The 23387-nt window shown below is 42.1% G+C and overlaps 1 protein-coding gene across 6 annotated transcripts in view; it reads right to left on the reverse strand.

The window, feature by feature from the left end:
* Positions 1 to 755: 755 nt before the first annotated feature.
* MIPOL1 (mirror-image polydactyly 1) overlaps positions 756 to 23387 on the reverse strand; it is a 528027-nt gene continuing 505395 nt past the window's right edge. For all 6 annotated transcript variants that reach the window (XM_068254025.1, XM_068254028.1, XM_068254026.1 and 3 more), the window contains one exon: positions 756 to 2028. In XM_068254025.1, the coding sequence (XP_068110126.1) occupies positions 1962 to 2028 (67 nt within the window). In that variant the 3' untranslated portion in view covers positions 756 to 1961. The remainder of the gene's footprint in view (positions 2029 to 23387) is intronic.

Raw genomic sequence — 23387 nt, forward strand, 5'->3', positions numbered from 1 at the left:
GCGGAGAAGGCCGGGAGTCCAAGATGGTTGTCACGATATTGAAAGTAGTTACCACCGCACACGTGACACGATTGAGCACTTTCTGGCCAAAGTCTAACAAATAATCCATTGGGCATGGTTATTTATTTATTTATTTATAAAGCGCCAACATATTGCTTGTTGCAGAATTGATTTTTATCCGGTTCGATAAAATAATCGAATCGGATTGTCGGTTGGGCTGCAAAATGGGTAGCTGTACGGGCACCTTAAAGGACTTATGAGCCCAAATATCAAAAAAAGACAAGTACCTTAAACACTTTTAAATGCATGGAGGACGCCGTCCGCGTCCTCCGTGCAGTTCCGCCGGGTCCCCGCAATCTGATCGCCCCCCATGCCGCTCCCGACCCCACAGACGGTCGGGCTCCCCTTCCTCTCATAAGATGGCTGCCGGAGCTGGCCGCGGCTGCACAGTCCGCATACACGTTAGTGCGGCTGCGCAGCTCTAGGGCCTCCCCCCCCGATCCACGCTACTGTGCGTGGATCGGGGGGAGGGCCCTAGAGCTGCGCAGCCGCACTAACGTGTATGCGGACTGCGCAGCCGCGGCCAGCTCCGGCGGCCATCTTATGAGAGGAAGGGGAGCCCGACCCCGTCTGTGGGGTCGGGAGCGGCAAGGGGGGCGACTGCGGGGACCCGGTGGAACTGCACGGAGAACGCGGACGGCGTCCTCCGTGCATTTAAAAGTGTTTAAGGTACTTGTCTTTTTTTTGATATTTGGGCTCGTAAGTCCTTTAAGGCATTGTGTTTAGGCCAAGGTGGAGCCAAGGCTTTTTAGTTTTTTTTTAAGGAAAAGGATTTTTTTCCTAGTTTAGTTTTCCTGTAATAAAAAAAAACTCCCCTGGGGGGTACTCACCTCGGGTGGGGGAAGCCTCCGCATCCTATTGAGGCTTCCCCCGTCCTCCTCGGTCCCACGGCGGTGGAGAAAATCCTCCCGGAGCGGCGGCGATGTAAATATTTACCTTCTGGCTCCAGTGCAGGCGCAGTATCCGCTCCTTCCCACGGAGATAGGCGAAAATAGCCGCTCTCCGTCGGGCCACTCTACTGCGCAAGCACAAGTCTCCTGCGCCTGCGCAGTAGAGCGGACCAGACAGAGATCAGCTATTTTCACCTATCTCCGTCAGAAGAGCCTTGATAGGGTCCAGAGACTTCCCCCTACTGAGGTGAGTACCCCCCAGGGGAATTTTTTTTCAGTACAGGTTTTCTTTAAAATTTTATTTGTCTAAAATGGAGTAGAGCGGTTATAATACATTTAAATTTATATGAAAGAGGCCTGTAGGAGCGCTCCATGTCTGGTTGTTGAAAAAAACGTTTTTGGTCTTATTGTTGTAAAAGATCCTTGTGGCAGATTGAAATGTAAAGGAATAATGAAAATATCCATTACTTTACTGATACTTTTCAACACTTACCTGTGATTTGCAAATATAAATAAAACTGGCTTGATTTTTTATGATGCAATAAAATAATTATACATATATCATTCTTTCCTCTTTTCAGTCTACAACAACCCCCCTTACAAGATTTGTAACGGTCTGCTAACTAAAAACATTGAATGAGTGAAGCAGGTCTGTAGATGAAAACAATCACATCTGTAGAAGAGCTCCCAGATAGGCTGTGCATGGGGAGGTGAGCGGTGGTAGTTATTCATGATGGTGTACAAGAGTGAAGAATTTCAATATGGAGTGTGGTTCCCTTGCTGGAATAATGGAGCAGCAGTCTGTATTCACAGTCAGAAGGCCTATGAAGAGTGTGCTGGTTTTAAAGTCACTTTATTTGTAAACTCATTTCTGTGAGAGAGAGAGAGAGAGAGAGAGCTTCTCATTCACCAATCGCTTCATGTTCACGGAGTCTTTTCTAACATCCTGGTACCTGGCAGTGTAATATTGTCTCAGCTGCGTCATCACATCAGAGTGAGCAGTAATACTGCTCAAATCACCGTGCGGACGTTGCCAACCCCAACCTTTTTCCGTAACACATCAACTAGTCTTTCCAGCCTGCAAGAGAATACAAATATGAAAATTTACAAGTCATTCTGAATGCCTGCACAAATTCAGAGCTAATGAAGGACAACTTTAATACTTAACCTCAAATCTAAACAAAGCTCCACAGAGATGCAAATAAACAAGTCATGCCAAGTATAACTATAATAATAATGGCTGTACCACAGAACTGTTTTTTTACATTGTATTATTTAAAGTTTAATTACTCTTTTAAATGTTTAAAATGCTCTTCTTCCTAACCTAAATGTGGTCCCTCCCTCCAAGCTATATGCCTTGGCCCCCCAAATGTTCCAGCAAGAATGTCAAGGTGTGGCTTTAGTCTTCGTTCCTGATGGCAGCATCATAGCAGCTACCCCGCCTCCTGCCCTCACACCTAAAAGTGGGTGGTGCTTGGCCCACTCAAAGCTGTACTTAAAAGAGGAACTCCAGTAAAAATAATGTAATAAAAGTGCTTAATTTTTTACAATAATTATGTATAAATGATTTAGCCAGTGTTTGCTCGTTGTAAAATTTTTCCTCTTCCTGATTTACATTCTGACATTTATCATATGGTGACATTTTTACTGCTGGCAGTTGATGTCAGTGGAAGTAGCTGCTGCTTGCTTTCTTGGCAGTTGGAAATAGCTGTTATTTCCCACAATGCAACAAGGCTCTGACATCACACTGTGGGAGAGGTTTCACCACAAAATCAGCCATACAGAGCCCCCTGATGATCTGTTTGTGAAAAGGAATGATTTCTCATGGGAAAGGGGGTATCAGGTACTGATTGGGATGAAGTTACATTTTTGGTTACAGTTTCTCTTTAACAAAACAAACAAACAAAAAGGAATAGGGTTTTAATCTTAGGACAGATTTTTCCTATTTTTTCATACTTCTCTTGCACGTGTAAGTATGAGGCTGCACGAGGCCTTATGGCGAAAAAGTAAAGATTCATGCTTACAGCATAATTGTACTTCAAGGGACACTGAAGTAAAAATAAACTTATAATGTAATAAATGATAAAATGAACTGTATGTGTAGTACAGCTAAGATATAGAACATTAGTAGCAAATAAATAATTCTAATATTGTTTACAGTACAGGAAGAGTTAAACTCTAGTTTGTTATCTATGCAAAAAAAACTTCTCTGATCTCCCCAACTCAACTGGGTCGGCTACAGTGCTGTTTTCTGAGCACTTATAAATCAAAGAAACAGAGACAAATTTAGATAAGATTTTTACTTGCTGGGAAGTTGAAAGGGTCATTAGCTTTGCTGGTTTTATCGTTTAAAATACAGAGGGTGGCTTGTAATTGCAAATATGACAGAATTATGCAATGTTATAAAAAGCTATTTATCTGAAAATAAAAGTATGAGACTATTTTTTATGCTACTAATGTTCTATTAATCATCAGTACTACGTATACAATTCATTATATCATACGTTTTTTTTTCACTTCAGTGTCACTTTAAGTACATAGGCACAGTTATTTGTTTGTCTATCAAAATGCATCCATAAAATAAACTGGATCTCCATTCTAGGATGCTTGGATACAGATATATGGCCATTGCAGCCCAGTTTAAAAGAAAGCCAGCAATGGCACCTCCCATCTATTTCAAGTTTCCCACAATCTCCTAATTTCTATATTTGAAGGGAACCCAAAGTGAGAATAATATGGAGGCTGCCATATTTATTTCTTTTTAAGCAATACCAGTTGCCTGGCTGCCCTGCTGGTCCTCTGCCTCTAATACTTTAAACCATAGACCCTGAACAAGCATGCAGCAGGTCGGGGGTTTCTGACAATATTGTCAGAACTGACAAGATTAGCTGCATGCTTGTTTCTGGTGTAATTCAGTTCACTACTGCAGCCAGATAGATCAACAGGACTGCCAGGCCACTAGTATTGTTTAAAAGGAAATAAATATAGCGGCCTCCATATCACTCTCACCTCAGGTTCACTTTAATCAAAGATTTCCTCTCCAGACCAAATGTTGACTCATTTGTTGACATTGACTTAATAACGTGACACTCTCACAATATCCATGTTACAATGCTAATATCTTACAAAAAGGAAAAAACTAAGGAACACACACTTAAAAAAATTGAAATGTTTACTTTTAAACAAAAATGTCTTGACCTGCCTAAATGTAATATTATAAGATGGAACAGCTACAATGAGGTTACACTGTGGATTTGTCAGCTGGATAGAATAAAACATTGTATTAGACAGAATCACAAATAAATTCAGGTCCTCGAAAGCAGTACCAGATTTCTATATAAACAACATAAAACCTTATTCTAAGAAGATCCCTTGTGGACACATATTCCCTAAAAATTGTAATTTCAAAGGGAAATTGTTCAGGCTGGTCCTTTGCCATTTGGAGTATGCGCAGGCTTGTCATTATGCGGTCCACGAGAGGAGGGGAGGAAAAAGCCAGGAATCCTGCACATGCGCAGTGAGGACCTGCCGGCTTCCTGTTCCAGAGCATAGTGAGACTTTACTTCAGAGTCGCATGTTTCAATGTAATTTATAGCGGCCACCCGGGGAACAGGAGCGCTTACTGAAGGGGCCAGTGAGTGTCTCCTCTTTACTAAATAGCCGTGGGTATGCTTATTTGCAGACCCACGGCTTCTCCTCAGGGTCCCTTTAAGTGCTTCAGAAAACAGGAGGGTCCGAATACCTCAGAGAAGCTCTTTTGCATAGATAACAACTGAATTTTCGCTTCAGGTTTTGAACGATACCTGTACAACGTACTGTATAGTTTTAAGGAATGTCAACGTTTGGATAATTCTGATAACACCTGAGATGTGCACCCCAAGGACAGAGACTTGTGCTTTTGCTAGAACCCCATGAGCCATATCCTATTAACTATTCTCTTGAGTTTTGTCCAAGCAATAATTTTTCATTTTCTCTAAAAATAAATTTTCAGTGCTTAGCATTTGAAAAAGTACTAAAAAGAATGTAAAAGGCTAATATCAAACTTATTTTGACTAATTTCTTGGTGGGATATTTAAAAGTATATTATTGATAAAATATCTACTTGGAGAAAAGTTAATGGGATGTGGCCAATAATCTTGGGAGAACTGGAGAAAATAGGTTGGGGATCTCATTCCAACATACTCACACGCACACATTAATGGGTGAATATGCCATCCCTGCTGCATAAGAGTTATTTTATATAACTTGAAAGTACAAGATGTTCCACAAATGTAAATCGTTAGTGGGTATGCATTTCAATATTGGTTGTACGAATTATTGGAAAACCAAACTAGCAGCAGAAAAGCCCAGATAAATAGTTTATAGTGGCTGGGCTCCTGTCTTGTTTGTTCTACCTGTGAATGAAAGGAACGAATTGTTGAAACATACTTGTAACAACATAGCAAATTGCCTTTTTGTGTGTGTGTTTGTGGTGTATGGTGTATATACTGGTGTGTTTCTTATATGTATGACAATCTTTTTATAATGTTTTCATGTTTGCAATAAATAACATAATTAAAAAAGGGAAATTCGGAGATAAATATGGTAATTTCTGTATTTTGAATGAAATGAAAATGATCCACTCCATCTTTAAGTCTCCTACTAATCAGAGTACATTATTTGTACCACCTTAATGCTAAAGCTGGCCATACACTGGCCCGATTTGTCGCCGTTTCGACAGCAGATTTGATCACTGGGATCGAATCTGCTGCCAATCGTTCGCGCTAAACGCACCTGGCCGATCAATCGGATCGGTCCGTCGATCGTGCCATGCGGGAAATTACCGTCAATCGCCCGCGGGTAGGGAGCGCGTCGCTAGCGGCGGCCGATCCGATACAGGTATACATTACCTGACGCTGGCTCCCGGGCATCTTCCCAGCGCTGCACCGCTCTGTTCCTGCTTCCATCCCAGCGTACATTAACTTCCTGTGTCACTCCAGTGACCAGGAAGTTCAACTAGATGGCGCTCTATTTGAACTTCCTGGTCACGGAGTGACACAGTGTACGCTGGGATGCGGTGCGGGATGCTGGGATGTGGTGCAGTGCGGAGAAGAGGACCCGGAGCCAGCTTCAGGTAATGTATACGGGGGGGGGGGGGGGGGGAGACAGGCGGCAGGAGCAGCTCAACAGATTGTGATTGGTTTCAGCCTGAAACCGATTCACAATCTGTTTGCAGTAAAGGCAGCCATACGATCCCTCTCTGATCAGATAGGGATCTGTCAGTTGGTCGATCTAATGGCAAATCGACCAGTGTATGGCTACCTTTAGGGTTTTTTCCCTTTATGGACCAGAGCAATTTTCACATGTCAGTGCTCCTCCCTTTTATTCGCCAATAACTTTATCAATACTTGTCACAACAAAATGATCTATATTGTGTCTTTTTTTTGCCACCAATTAGGCTTTCTTTGGGTGGTACATTTTGCTAAGAATTATTTCATTCCATATGCATTTTAACCACTTGATGACCCACCCTTTACCCCCCCTTAAGGACCAGCGCTGGTTTGATTGATCTGTGCTGGGTGGGCTCTGCAGCCCCCAGCACAGATCAGGGTGCAGGCAGGGAGATCAGATTGCCCCCCTTTTTTCCCCCCTATGGGGATGATGTGCTGGGGGGGTCTGATCTCTCCTGCCTGCTGTGGGTGGCGGGGGGGGCACCTCAAAGCCCCCCTCCGCAGCGAAATTCCCCCTCCCTCTCCTACCTGCTGCCTCCCCCTGGTGTTCCGGGCTGCACAGGACGCTATCCGTCCTGTGCAGCCAGTGACAGGATGTGGTCTGTCACATGGCGGCGATCCCCGGCCGCTGATTGGCCGGGGATCGCCGATCTGCCTTACGGCGCTGCTGCGCAGCAGCGCCGTACAAATGTAAACAAAGCGGATTATTTCCGCTTGTGTTTACATCTAGCCTGCGAGCCGCCATCGGCGGCCCGCAGGCTATTCACGGAGCCCCCCGCCGTGATTTGACAGGAAGCAGCCGCTCGTACGAGCGGCTGCTTCCTGATTAATTAGGCTGCAGCTGGCGACGCAGTACTGCGTCGCTGGTCCTGCAGCTGCCACTTTGCCGACGCACGTTATGAGTGTGCGGTCGGCAAGTGGTTAATAAGAATAATTAAAAAAAATGGAAAAAATTATTATTTCTCAGTTTTCGGCAATTATAGTTTTAAAATAAAACATGCTACTATGGATAAAGCTCACACATTTTAAATGCCCATTTGTCCGGTTATTACGTTTAAAATATGTCCCTAGACAATGTATGGAGACAATATTTTATTTGGAAATAAAGATGTATTTTTTCTGTTTTGCGTCTGTCACTAATTACAACCCTTATAAACAGTATCCTCATGACATACATATTAAAAAGTTGAGTCTCTAAGGAAACTATTTATGTATTTTTTTTTTTTTTTACATTTGTGAAGTACATTTCATTTTTTACATTATATTATCCGTTTGACAAGTTTTATTTTGATAACCATGGGAGGGGAGGTAAGGGGTTAATTAGTGGGGTATTTTATGTATTTTTATTTCATGTAATGTATATAGGCGTAATTTTACTATTTGGCCTCTAGATGTCCCCCACTTTATTCTTCCTGTGTAGTGTGAACTGAGGAAGTAATGTGTGTATGCTTTACATTCACTTTTGTCAATGGCTACCGGCATCTCATTATTAATGCTGACGATCATTGATCACAGGCTCTCAGATCGGTGAATGGGAACTGTGGTCCCATTCACTACTCTGTGTACTAACAGGCGGCGACGTGAATGCACAGGAGTGGGCACAGTGGCGATCACGCCGAGGTACGTATATCTACACCCATGGAGCTAAGATGAAGTCTCCAGGGATGTAGATATACTGTGGAAAATTCATTAAGTGGTTAAAAAGTATAAATGGTGCACAAATATAATAAAAACTTCTGTTGTCTACAATGCGGAGTAGACTAGACACAAATTGCATTATGTTCTCTATAAAACTACAACATTTTGGTGGTTAAAGAGGAACTGTAACGACATATAGTAGAATGCAGTAAATTATTAAGGATACCAACCTTTATATTAAATATCCCATCTTTAGCATCAAAAACACTTCCTATAGCTATATATTGCTGTGTATTGTTATGTAGCCCCGCCCTCCCACTGAGGGTTAGCCTAGGCTGCTTATTATGCAGAATCCCCCCCTTCCCAAGCATTCTGGGAGACCAGAGATCTTTTCTACTGGCTTTAGAACTCTCTGTAAATGACCGTTTTGCAGATATAATCTGGCAGTACTAAAAGATGTTACGGCCTGTAAGAAAATTTCAGAAAGTAAATAAGGGAGAGTAAAGATTATAAATTCACGTTGTAAAAATGAAAAATTGTATCAATTATGTTATTTTGAGTACAGTTCCTCTTTAATCCTCACCTGGTGCTGAGGGAATTGTACCCACAATGTATGCGATTCCTCATTTAGGAGAAAGTGTGAGAATTCCTTAGGATATCTGGGAGCGAAGTGAGTATGTTCTATCTATCTACTGCACTTTAAGCGAAATTCTACTCTTACTAAACATTTGATATTAACATGTATCAGACCTGCATAAATGTTATGCAATATCATGTAATTATACATTTTCTTTTGCTTTCTATTTGCAGCTGACTATGATTTTCCAAAACTGACATGTACACATGTGGCCAACTGCATGTTATACGCCCAACAGTTGTCTCAGTTGCTCTTCCGGATGGATCGGGCAAAATGGCCAATATCGGTCGCTCATCATTGTCATTTGGTTAAATTTTTTCCCACGATTGTCGTCTGAAATGGCAAAATCTGTAATTTGTCGGAAGTTTCATATGACTTTTGCTGAGCATGTGTATTGGGCTTAGCTTGTAGCATTAACCCCAAGCTATGCTCGGGCTAGCCGCCGGGAGATCAGTGTAGAGCATAGTGCACAGCGGGCGTTTTTACTCACCTCCCGGGGGATCCAGACGTCGGTAGCCGTTCTCTTTTCTGCCCTCTGAGGCTCTGAATCACTCTGGTGAGATCACCGACAGTGATCTCACTACAGAGTTACAGCGCCACCCGGAGGACAGAAGGAAAATTGCAGCGCTGGAGCCCAGGGAGGCAAGTGCTGGGGCTGCTGCAGGCATTCCGGCAGCATGATTTTTTCCTGATTTTAGGACATGAAACGTGCTGAAAAGACCCTTAAATCTGGAAATAATCATGCCAATAGGAATGATCATTGAGATGCAAATTATTCTGAAATTATGCACATTTTATGCAAATGTATGCAGTTTGAAAATAGACCAATCAATTTTGCAAACTGCATATATTAGCATAACAATTTGCATACATTTGCATCAACTCGGAAAGATTTTGCATAAATGTGATCGCGCCTAACTGCCAGGGAGGCTAAAGCTGTTAGTTTGTAAAGATGAAACTAAAGGGGAATTTTTGTTACTGGATAGTGGCATATGACTTACAGAAATTGCAATAGTTTAAACACCTGTTCAGACAGGACAAAGAATACTTGTTATAATAAAAAATAAAGAACGGTTTCTGCTTTGCTTTTCGCTCATCCTTTTTGTGCGACTGTCATGTTGACCTATAGGTTTTAGCATACAGGCATCCTTGTCTCGTCAGAGATTTCTTCTGGCATGGTCAGTTGGAATAAGTTGGCTAGGTGAGATGTTCCATCTACACTGGATGGTCTGGTATACCAGAGTGGATATTGGCTTCCAAGAAAAAGCTCAGGAATGTGAATGCTCCATTCATACTAGAAAAAAAATAAGTAAATAACCTTTGAACTAAGATGACTGAATTGTATTTAAAAAGCTAGGAATCAGGCAAATTGAGCACCTTGTATGACAGGTTAAATAAGTGTATATCCCAATCATAAAGGAGCATAGCTAGTGTGATTAGAATAATGGTTATGACTGCTATCAGCACCTCTGTGCGGGGACCATGCAAGAGATTCCCATTAAAAGATGGTCTAATCTTCTGTTGATATCCCAAAGGTCGTGGCCCTTGGAATAGCAACCCCAGCATCAGACCAGGCTAGCTGTGGTCACTAAAGATGACTGGAACAATTGAGCTAAGCAGGGCAAGGAGCTGTAATCTCAACAGAAGCAGTGCTGGATTAACCATAAGGCACTGTAGGCACGCGCCTACAGGCGCCTGATGATGGGATGGAAGTTCACTTTCCCCTTTGAGTCCTGATTAGACTGTAAATGAGAGGTTTCTCGTCCGGCTCTCAGCATTCCACTGACAAATTCTTCCTTCAGTTTGGTGCACCTCTAGCAACTTTGGGTCCTATGGGAAAAAAGTGCCTTACAAATGTTTGGTCGTTGTTGTAATATTGAGGTTTCTCTAGCTACCTAATACTTGGCTACTTATTTTTGTGGGTACTTCTGGCTACCTAATACTAAAGGGAATTACCGATGATGGGCAAGGGAAGTAAAGTAGAAGTGATAGCTGGGCCAGCCAGCACACTTGGGGTGCAGTTTGCTGAAGGTTTATAGGTTCATGGAGGGCAAAGTTTAAGGTGCTAGACCATCTGTACCTATAGGCTCCTGTGAGGTAAATCTGGGCCTGAACAGAATAAAAACTATCATGGTCGGCAAACAATATAATAAACTTCATATATAAAGAAAGTATAAAGGAAAAGAGGGCAGTAGCAACCAATCATTAGTATACTTTAATTTTGTAAGCTGTATTGAAAAGAAGAAGACCGCTGGAACTGGATAGGCTGCTGTGAGCAGAAAACCTGCATAAACCTTTTACAGAAGCTCTTGTGAAATATCAAGGTGGGGAACGGCTGAGATCTGGTGGAAATGAAATCTTAGTCCCCAGCCAGAAATATTTATTACGATGCAGTAAGACACAGCGTAGACGTGCATTTCTATAAAACCGGTTCAGTAACTTTCACTGTACTTGACAGAAATATAGTGCATTGCCTTGGGCTGTTCAGAGTCCGGATTATGGTGAGGATATATGCATAGCCAGTGGCAGAACACGGATACGCTTTTGCACATCATGCCCTTTCATAAAACAAAAGTTTCTTGTCCTTATAAACTAAACTTTAAAAAACACGTTTTTAAAATAGCCACTGGTATAACCGTTTCAGATGCAGATATAGTGGCAGCATTAACTCTGTATGTACTGCATCATGTGTAAGGTGTTAAAGGATATCTGAGGGCCCTTTGCATTGCTTATAAAACACTGCAACAAAATCTAGGGTGGTAAGAACACATTTTTGGGCCCAACAATATCAATGGGAACCTATAACCCTCCCCCACAGTGGGTACCATTCGGTCTACCTCATTTGTGCTTCTGGATTCTTACTACCTCCCTGACCTTTTCCTCTTAAGTTTCCTATTTTGCCTCGTCACATCTGGGCCCATATTAAATTCCCCTTTATCCTGGGAGAATATTTTTAATCTTCTGTTCATAATAACTTTTGGGCAATATGTCATCGAAAAAGTACCAAAAAGGCTGTACTGTCAAAATTATCTTGAGTATTTTCTTGCTTGCTGGTGGCCTAAAAGGTATTTTATTGATAAGGTAAAACTTGAATTGAATAAGAGCTCGGGTCTTTAAATGTCAATTTAAAGAGGAACTTTAACCCAGGAATGAATTTCATCCCAATCAGTAGCCGATATCCCCTTTCCCACGTGATATCTTTACCTTTTCTTAACTAGATCACCAGGGACTGTGTAGCTTATATTGTTATGAAACCACTCCCACAGTGTGATGTCAGGACCATGGCCCTGACGGTTTCCTGTCTGTGAACCTCATTGCAATGTGGGAGATAACGGCTGGTGCCAACTGCCAAGCAAGCAGTATCTCCCACTGTGCATATATGCATAGCTCCCAACTGTCCCTCTTTTGGAGGGACATTCCCTCTTTGGGAGCCGTCCCACTGTCCCTCTTTCCTCCTCATTTGTCCCTCTTTCAGGACTTTGTCCCTCTTTCTATGTAAATATATATATTTATCTCCTAAAAAATGTGTTTGATTAATTCTAAACTTTATTCCCATCCTTTAAATTGATATATTACTAATTTTAGAATGTTAATATGCAGGAAAATGAACCAGGATAGGAAGGACCAGTGTGGGTTGAATTATAAAACAACATATTTTTGTCATGAAATCTGTTTGATATGTGTGAATAGGGATGTGATTAGGGGTGTGGCAGGGGCGTGGCTTAAGTGCCCCTCTTTCTCGTCTCAAAAAGTTGGGAGGTATGATAGATGTATATATATATATATCAGTGGCGTCCCTACCATTGGGCGCAGGGGGGGCGTGGCGCCCCGGGTGACTGACACTCAAGGGGGTGTCGCCACGACCCCCCATGGTAGGGGATTAGAGCAGCGTTAGAAGGAGGGGTAGGAGACAGTGGCGGGGAGGGGGGACAGATCCCCCCTCCCTCATCTGGGTCCCCTTCTTCTGCCTCTCTTCCCCGCTGCCCGCCCGGGACCCCCCAGGAGTTGAACTCCCCGCAGCAGAGCAAGGCTACGGGAAGATGGCTGCCAAAGCCCTGCACTGGAGACTATTTGTGTCTCCAGTACAGGGCTTCAGGCGCCATCTTCCTGTAGCCCTGCTCTTTGCTGTCAGCGCGGGAAATTTACACTGGCTGCAGGAGGATCGTCGGAGAGCTGCGCGTCGGAGGCCAGCCAGGTGAGTGAAATTTTTTTTACAGGTTTATTTTCTGGTGAATGCTGCGCACAGAACGATTATTTTCTGGTGAATGCTGCCCACATAGCGATTATTTTCTGGTGAATGCTGCCCACTTTACGATTTCTGGTGAAATGCTGCTCTCTTTACGATTATTTTATGGTGAAATGCTGCTCTTTTTACGATTATTTTATGGTGAAATGCTGCCCACTTCACGATTATTTTCTGGTGAAATGCTGCCCATTTTATGATTTCTGGTGAAATGCTGCTCTCTTTACGATTATTTTATGGTGAGATGCTGCTGTCTTTACAAATAATTTATGGTGAAATGCTGCCCACTTTACTATTTCTGGTGAAATGCTGCCCACTTCACGATTATTTTCAGGTGAAATGCTGCCCACTTTACGATTTCTGGTGAAATGCTGCCCACTTTACTATACAGGGAGCACCTTTAGTATGCCACACTCGCTCCTCTTTTTTGGGGGTGGGGGGGTGTCTTATAATAACCAGCACCGGGTGTCAAATACCCTAGGTACGCCACTGACATATATATATATATATATATATATATATATATATATATATATATATATATATATATATTTCCCCATACTATCAGACCCAGACCACCTGATGTCCTAGAGAGACCTGAATGGGATTGTCCTCTTCACCTGCTTAAACAATGTCCAACTATGGGGTAGTGAGGATTCCTTTCACTCAGATGGTATCCTATTCTTATCTTTTTGCTTTGTTTTTGTGCTTTAAGGCCGGATCCACACTATAAGTGCTTTTATGAGCACTTTTTAAAAATCGCCGCCATTTTTATCGCAATTTTAATGAACGTGAATGGGAGAAATTTTTAAAAAATGCTAATCAATCACAAAGTGCTCAGAAAAGCGCTTATAGTGTGGATCCGGCCTCAGGCCTGGAACCCACTGCAAAGCGCTAATCGCTAATCACAAGCGCTAGCATTTTGTATGAGCAGTTTGTCAGCGGTTTCATGAGCGTCTTAGGAAGTGATTTTACAAAGTGTATCAATTTGCCAGCGATTGTGTAGCGATTAGCGTTTTAAAGTCTGATTGGTCCTTTCAATTAATTTCAATTTTGTTACAGTGTGTTAACTTTAAAACGCTAGCAAAATCGCTCCCTGCAGATTTTGATGAGCGATTACGCCAGCGTTTATATACTTTACATTGAAGCGCTAACACTCCCAAAATGCTGCATGTTCTGCGTTTGCGTTTTTGGGAAACGCAAACGCTCCTGTGGAAGTTGCCCCATCCATTAACATTAGCTGAGCGTTTTGGCAAAACGCTAGCGTATCTCAGCGCTGCCAAAATGCTCACAAAACCGCTCTTGTGGGTTCCAGCCCTCAAGGTTCTTTTGGACCGCATTGACTTTAATTGTCATCTTCAGGATCAAGTTTGAAAGTTTACTGTTTAGACATAGGCAATTACAATTACAGGACAGAAATGGGTGGTATACATTTGTTGAGGCCCTTTGCTCCTGTGGGATACACAGGGATTTAGTTACAAATATAGATTTCATATATTCTAATCACAAGCACATAGTACAGTCACAGCTTTTTATACATCTTGTGAATACGGTTTAGTTCAGAATTTGCTTTTTGAGATTTAAAGTACTGGTAGCTATTGAAATGCATTGACAACTATAACTGCACATTAATGATTAGAGTCTGTGAGCTAAATAAACGACTGAACTTAGGTGAACTTATTTCCATAGAAATTAAACTGGAGCAGCCTCTAGCAGTAACAGTTTATACAAATATTTAGCCCAGCACATCATATGCAAACGACACAGCACAGACTCTGTGTGAAAAAACAATGTGCTCCAGGCTCATCAGATACCCCGGAAGAAAGTATAACAGTCTGTCTGTCTGTAAGTCGGCAATCCGCGACAATCCCATCACCTTCCCGGAGTCCATGGAAAGAGCATCACATATAGCGTTTTTTACATTTTCTAAAAACTTTAGTGAAATAGCAACCCTAACTGTGCCATATCCTGGCAGCAGTATAAAACAAGGTTACATTGTCCTGGATTTCCTAGAATGTTTCCTTGCCCGTTTGTGCATGGTACAGTATTAGCACAACATTTTCACACCTTTCAGCTGTTCTCACTATATTTTGAGTTGACCCAGATGAGGGTCGGAAGCTTTTGCCCCATTAGTAAATTAAGGCAAGTGTATCTATCTCGTGCTATATTTGATTGGCATGTAAAGGTGGCCACACACCATACAATTTTTTAAATATCTGTTGAATTCAAGAATTGCAGTCAATTTTTCTGAAAAAAAATATGACCAATGTACCACACACCTATGTTAAATTTTTCCACAATTATGATAAAAATGATTGGAAACTAGAAAATTGCTAGGGTGTGTATATTAATAAATTGACAATCTAACACACACCATACAATCTTTAGAAAAATTGAAGAAACATTTCCAGCATTCCGGATCGATAAAAATAGAATAAATGGGAAATCAGATCGGATTTTTCAGTCAAATGAAAAAAAAAAAGACTTCGATTTTTTTCAGGAGATCCGATCATATTTATCGAATTGCAGTAAAATCGGATCATTTTATTGTATCGTGTGTGGCCACCTTTAGCATTATACCAAAAATACTGGATTCCCTGATGATGCAAGATTTCAAAACCGGTCAGGAAGGAGGCAGGCAGTACCTTTTATTGCCTTTTAGCTGTTGACTAGCACATACGCACAAATTCATTTCGGGGTTCCCAAAGTCTTGGGCCCCGTATGCAAGTTCTTATTCTTTTATCTTTTTATGGTTTACATACATGGTTTGTAAATAAATGGTTTACACTTAGCGTTGCCGTTTGTTGTTTTTCCCGTTAACCTTCTGGATACTATACCCGCTTGGATTGAGGGACTGGAGGTCATGTGGATCCCTGATGGACTGTGGCCCGTGCCTTCTACTGTTGAAAGAGATATCTATAACCTTATAATGTGGGTTGTTTGGAGCTGGTAAGCCCCTTTTATTCCATTGGGTGATGGTGACTACAAGAATATAGGAGGTCTGTATACCACTGTGGTGAAGTCTTACAGACTGCTTATTGTATTACACTGTATTTGAAGATCTGCGCCGATTTGTACTATGTATTGGGTATTCGAAGAGCACACAGTCAGAAAAGCACAGTGATGCACGACAGATTCACAAGTCCAGCAGTCAGGGGAAAGAATCACTGCAGCAATTCAAAAATTAAAAACACAAAAACGGTTCCGTTTTCAGGTGTCCATTAACAGTACAATCCAGGGGCTGATCAATTGTTTTGGTCACTACGATTATCGATTGGAAATGATCGGTCGTGTCCATTAATGTTCGAATTCCCACTAACCAATTCAATCAGATCTTGATTGATCCGATTGATCTGATCATATTGGTTAGTGGGTATCGGCCATTAATGGGCACGACCTATAGATTACCACAGTGGTTGGAAACGAACGATTGGCCACGGAATTGTACCTTTAATAGACACTATTATGCTGCACTGTGATGATCAGTGATGAGGGACAAGCTATAATGTGGTGATCTGCTGCTACTTTATCAATCTGCTCCCCAGTCTCCCAGCCGGCTTTGTCTCTGAGATTATATTACATGTTCCAGATTAGCCTATTGTGCAACTTCATTGCCAGGATTATATAGAAACATTAGTTGCAGAATCTCCGTACTCACATTATTCCCCATTGAGTTTACCAACTTACGGTGGCCTGACAGTGATTGACACGCTTTGGAGTTATCTGGTGGCAAAAGACCCAACATGTCGTGCCAGATCACTACTGCAGCTGCCCTCAGATGTGACTCCACGGGGGAGGACGCCGTTCCACTATTCATGCCGGCCTCTAGCAAGCCCCCAGCTGCTGCTTGGAAGTAGTTGCCAGGCCGTGAATTCACTGCTTTCAGCCTCCCATGTGAAACAGGCAAACAGAACAACTGCAGTTAAAAGAGAAGCCTAGAGATTTACCAGCCAAGAGAGATGGCTTCCAATTGCTTGCTATCGGAAGTAGTCATTAGCGATGGTCAATTAGAAGCAAATAATTCTGAGTTGATGCAGGGTTATGCAAATGTTGTATGCAAATTTATGCAGCTTGAAAATGGACCAATCGAATTTTACCTCAGAAGGATTCGATTTGTTCATTTTCAAGCTACATAAATTTGCATTCAAAATTTGCATAATGCTGCCTCAACTCAAAATTATTTGCATCTCACTGACCATACCGACCATTCATTCCTGCTTGCGAGTAAATGAAATGAAATAATATGCAGCTCAGATTTGGGCCAATCAAATGCACTTCCTGCCATTTTTGATTGGTTCAGCTCCAAGCTGAATGCAGTCCGCATGACATTTGCATGCATCTCATTGACGAGCTCTACCTGCTAACAGACTGATCTTTTGCATTGCTTGTGTATCCAGCCAAGATATCTGGTCCCGCTTTTCTTGTAGTTAAAACAAAAATGACAGCTAACAGATCCTGACATTAAGCAATAAGGTTAAATTACAGTTAACAAAAAAATGCTCTAAAGATCACAGTCATCTCGAAGTCAGAAGAGTCTGCCAAGTTCAGCAAAGATTTTGAAAAGTTCTTGTAATGAAAAGATTAGTTTTCTTAAAGTCAAACTCGTATTGAATGTGGAACAAGAGCACTGCATGCCACTGCACGCACCTACATTTCAGGTATAGAAATATAATAAAAAGGTGCCAGCACACGACAGTACAAACTATTAAACCTCACTACAGCGCCCCATCCAAAAAAAGGTTTTCTATCCCTGCATGGCTTTTTCTGCTCCTAATCTTCGCTATGCCTCACTGCAGATACCATCAACTGCTTTTTCTGCATCTGTGTCTATAATCCATTATTTCAACACATGCATTTTTTTATATATTGATTAAATAAATATTTCTCTGACTTTTAAAGCAGCCATACTTTCCCAGGAAAAACACATATAGAAGTAGATAAATACTTGTTCTACTTACGTAACATATGTATTGTACTGCCCATGTTTTGATTTCAGCAAATAAAAAGAAAACCGTTTCAGGCATTTTCCATCTGTGCTGCCTCTGACTGAAGCCAATCCTGGGGATGTCATTTCCTCCCTTACTCTTTTGCGTGCTTTGTAAACACATGTGACCACAGTATTGTATTTCAGCAGCTTCTCCATTCTCAGCCTTGTGTCACACTGAACTGCCCTCCGCCAATAAGTAAGGAGCAGGAATGTGGGAGGGGGGGGGGGATAACAAGCTTCCCTCTCCTTGGCAATATACCAGTAGAGCCAGGCTGACTGAGAGATGTATTATAGCAGAAACATTTATGATTATATTAGAATGCTTGCAATGCAGGGTCAGGTTGAAGACTGTATAATAAACACAGAGCAGCGGTTAATGGAATTTGATTTTATGGCTGACAATCCCACATTAAGAAGAGATATTGCTTTGTTTTGGAAGCTGCAAATATAAAAATGGAAAAGATGCACTTAGCTTATATTTAACCCTTTGTAATTACAGCACATCAAACACGTGTATTTGGCCGACGTGGAGGGTGAAATGTGAATCTTATTTTTAAGAGAATGAATCGTCAATTTTTAGAATTTATTAGGCTTTGTGGTGACAAAATGGGTTATGAGCAGAATACATATAACAGACCACAAGTGAAAATATTGTTTGGAGCCTCAACTGCTGGTTTAAATGGAAAGTTTGTAAAATTCAAGCAAACCTGTAACTTTGAAAAAAAAAAATAGAAAGTTAGCAACTACTACGTAAGTAGAGAGAAACCTCTAGAAAAAGTGCAGAGGATCCACAAGCTCACAGTTCCTGCACAGGGTCCCTCTGAACATATCCAACAAGAGCTTGTAGGATATGTTCTCGTGGTCACACTCCCCTCCATGTGCAGTTGTATTGCGCATACACAACTGCAGGCGCACCTGCACTATCCATGATCGGCTTCAAGCTACTGCGCACGCGCAGCCATACTCACGCATTCACTGTACAGCCGAACTCTATACATGGAGGCAGGGGCGTAACAATAGACCCTGTAAGGAATGCAGCCACAGGGGGGCCCAGAAGCCATGGCCCAGAAGCCACAGGGGGGCCTGTCCTGAGAGACAGACAACTAAGGGCAAGGAGGGGGCGCCATGCAAAGGTTCTAGTTACGCCCCTGCTTGGAGGGGAGCATGACTGCAAACAAGGAGAGGGTCCCTTCCAGTTCCAAAATCTATGTCAAGAGGGCATCTTATTATTAAATAATGGGCTCAAAATTAGTAATGGATGTAAAGCTGAAAAAATGCACCTTTATTTCCAAATAAAATATTGTCACCATACATTATACTAGGGATATAATTTTAACGTTGTAATAACCGGGACAATTGGGCAAATAAAATGTTTGGATTTTAATTATGGTAGCATGTATTATTTTAAAACTATAATGGCCGGAAACTGAGAAATAATAATTTTTTTTCAATTTTTTTCGTGTTATTCCCATCAAAATGCAACTAGAATAAAATAATTCTTAGCACAATGTACCACCCAAAGAAAGCCTATCGGGTGGTGGAAAAAACAAGGCATAGATCATTTCTTTGTGATAAGTAGTGAAAATAATGAAGTTATTGGGGAATGAAAGGAGTGCGCGCTGAAAGGGGAAAATTCCTCTCGTCCATAAGGTGAAAAATACCCGCAGGCTGAAATGGTTAAGTGACATGTAAGGATGAGTTAAATGTGTATTTACAATCCCAATCCTACTTAGATATAGGCTGTGTTCCTTTTTTTTACTGAAATAGAAATGCAAGGCTCTAAATGACTTCAGGCAGGGAACACACTTGACTGTTTTCATGCGCGTTTTCTGCATTAACCCATGTTAATCAATGGGCTAGTTCACACTTCATATGTTTTTTGCGCGGGAAAAAAACTGACATTCTGCATCATGATTCTGCACATTTTGTCAGTTTTCTCTATCAATTACATCAGCTGCTGTGAAAAAACGCGCGTGTTTTCCTGCATAGAAACACACTTGGTGTGCAGAAAAAGTATGCAGAAAAACGCATGCAGAAAACTGAAAGATAAGTGTGTTCCCTGCCTCAGTGTCTCTGCAGTTGAACTGCAGTGAGACTATAACTAGAAGTAATTAAGGAAAAAATTAGCATTCTGCACATGCGGAACAGCTTACAATCCGGCCTGGGTCAGTGAGCTCCCGAAACTGACAGCAGCTTGCTGGAGCGGAGCCTCAGTGTGGGACCTGATAGACTTCACGGGGCTGGAAGAAGTCCCAGGTGAGTAAAGATTTTTTTTTACTCACCTCTAAAATGATATGGGTACCTGCCCAGGATCAATATAAAGACAATGACCATGGTGCCAGGTTTTGGACACAGGAAAAGGTGTTACAGCTACACTACCATTATGTGTGGATACCCCCCAAAAATTAAATTCATTATATATTACATTTAATGCCGCTTTAAGGTACCACTTGATGATACACAAAGCTAGGATCATGCACGAGGCAACATAGGCAGGTGCCTGGGGCCTAGAGGTTGTCAAGGGGCCCACCAGCCACCTTCTCTGACCACTCTCCACTTCAGCTTACCATTATGACCATTATGGGGTGCCAAAGCTACTACCTCGCTTAGGGCGGCATTTCTTCTTAAAAAAAAAAGAAAAAGAAAAGTGCTGCGCTGCCCCCTTGTCGCAATAATTGGAACAGCAAGGGGGCAGCGCGGCACTTTTTTTTTAATTTATTTTTTTTCAAAAATCATGTAGCCAGCCTAGCGCTAGCTACATGATAGCCGCTGAGCAGCGGCATCCCCCCACCCACTTTGATCGCCTCGGGCGATCTGTGCAAGCAGGAAATCCCGTTCAGAACGGGATTTCCTGCAAGGCTTCCCCCGTCGCCATGGCGACGAGGCGGGATGACGTCACCGACGTCATGGACGTCAGAGGGAGTCCCGATCCACCCCTCAGCGCTGCCTGGCACTGATTGGCCAGGCTGCGCAAGGGGTCGGGGGGGGGGGGGGGGCGGCGCGATGGGTAGCGGCGAATCGGGGGCGACGATCAAGTTATGCACGCAGCTAGCAAAGTGCTAGCTGTGTGCAATAAAAAAAATTGTGAAAATCGGCCCAGCGGGGCCTGAGCAATCCTCCTGCGCAGGTTACCCCGAGCTCAGCTCGGGATAACCGGCAATGAGGTTAATCCATCTCTGAACTATCTCTGGCCGATGCTCCCCTTGCATGAAAGATAAGAATGATCACCTTGTATTTATGTAGCGCTGACATCTTCCGCAGTGCTGTACAAAGTATATTGTCTTGTCACTTAACTGTCCCTCAATGGGGCTCACAATCTAATCCCTACCATAGTCATATGTCTATGTATGTAGTGTATGTATTGTAGTCTAGGGCCAATTTGGGGGGAAGTCAATCAACTTATCTGCATGTCTGGGGTGTGAGAGGAAACTGGAGTGCCCGGAGGAAACCCACACAAACACGGGGAGAACATACAAACTCCATGCAGATAGTGCCCTGGTTGGGATTTGAACTGGGGAACCAACGCTGCAAGGCGAGAGTGCTATCAATGCAATCAAATCAGTATCTATGTTAATTTAATTTTGACTAGTGGATGGTGACCTCTACAAAGATACTATGACTTGAAGTGCACTGGAAAATGCCATGTAGTTATCCTCACAGGAATACTGCCAGGGCAGAAAGCTCACATTCATGGCAGCTTCCTGTACTCCGCTCTGACACAAGCAGAACATATTCAAAACAAGCCAAGTGTTTTATAAGTCAACAGGATCAGGGGTGACAAGTTAGACCCGTGGCTAGAGTTTGCTTATAAGTCATTTGCAGCTGGAAGTTTACACATTACAACATGGTACTACTGAATTATCAGTAACAAAATACACGGCGTATACCTGGGTAAACTTCTGAGAGGGAAATAGTCGGGGAGGCGATTGTTGTAGAATACTCTTCAGACACAAAGCAAGTGTCTGGCAAAGGGAAAGAGATGTAAAGTCAAGACTAATATTTAGTAAGACCGAAAGCACAAACAAATTAGGCCTAGCAATCGTAGGCTTCATCCAGAATGCATATTTACATAGCGTTTCAGAGTATACAGCAGCCTCTCCACTGCACACTGCTCACTTACAGATTAGAAAAGGAATATGTATTCATAAAAAGCGCAGAGCTTCGGACGAGATCTGCGGCTTAAAGAAACAAGAGATAATTCTGCTAAATGTTTACTAAGCAAATTTAGTGGCGGTGACAGATGTTAGCTAAAAATAAAAGTTTCACCGTAATACATTGTATAGACTTCTGCCGTGCCAAACAAAGGCTAGAATACACTTTTATGATCTGTTGACTCTAATAAGTGCTGTTTACCATTCAGGGTGCATATTTTTACTATGAGCTATGTATTATTTACAGGCGTTCAGGTCGATTTATATCTATAAGGTCTATAAAATTCCCAGTTTAGGGCCCGGTTTTTATCAATGCATCTAGCAGATAAGAATTATCAACATTTATAAACAAAAAAAAGAATTAAAAAAACCTGATCTACAGGATTTGGTGCAAATCTCTTTACTGTTTACATCTAGGCACCTGCTCCCTCCATTTTTATTCCCGTTGGTTGAAGCCCCTCCCCTGCCTACTGTGGCCATGTGACAGCAGTAAAATGCTCTTGGGAGCTGGGGAGGGGGTGGGGGTATTTCTCCTAACATTCAAATATCAAGTAAATTATATGCAGTTTGAAATCTGACCAATCAGAGTAACTTCCTGTCTTTTTTCCCAGTTTTTATTGGTCCAAGTTCAAGCTGCATATCATATACATAAAATTTGAATGTTAGAAGAAATTATTTGAATCTCTCTCTGATTATTCCTACATGACGGAGGCTAGTTCCTCAAGCTCTCCATTCCCAGAACTGTAAGTCTAGAATAATGATGCAGCACACCTCAGCTCATAGCGCCATCTGTGAGGGGGCGTGTCATTGACCTGCAAGGAAACTCTGCAGTGGTCACATGACTGCTGTTTTCAAGGATAGCCCCTTTTTTTAATTTATGTAGTGTGGCTTTAACATTTACTGTATATTCTGGTGTATAAGACTATTTTGTAACCCTTGAAAATCTTCTGAAAAGTCAGGGGTCGTCTTATACGCCGGGTGTCACTGATTACACTGCTTAGGACTGTAATGAATCGGCGCAGGCACACATGTGCGAGATCTGAGAGGCAGAGGAGATAAATAGGATACAAGGGTGGGCCAGAGGGGTGAAAGAGGCATGTTTTATGGGCACAGTATGATCTATTCTTCCATACTACTGTGATAAACAGGTAGGCAAAGAGAGCTGACCAATTCGCTTAGGGAGAGTTGACCAATCCAATCAGTCAATCGCTTATATACCGTTATATACTGCGTACCACTTACAGTACAGCACCAGTATCTGTTCATACATAGCACCCGTATATGATGTTTTTTATTTTTATTTGGTGTGCGTTGGAAGAGGGGTAGTCTTATACGGCGAGTATATCCCAAACGCTATATTTTAACTGGAAAATCTGGGGAGTCGACTGATACGCCCAGTCGTCTTATACGCCGTAATATACGGTACTTTTGTGAACATTTATAAATCTGTACTCTTAGCTGGATTTCAATGAAGTCTCCTCAAGCCACATTTAGGACTTGTTCATTGTGGAGTAGGGGACGCAAGAGGTGATGTATTGTACACAGGGTTGCTGCTGAGGTTTTGTGGCCCA

This window comes from Hyperolius riggenbachi, chromosome 9 (genome assembly GCF_040937935.1).
Source record: "Hyperolius riggenbachi isolate aHypRig1 chromosome 9, aHypRig1.pri, whole genome shotgun sequence".
NCBI classification, from domain to species: Eukaryota; Metazoa; Chordata; class Amphibia; order Anura; family Hyperoliidae; genus Hyperolius; species Hyperolius riggenbachi.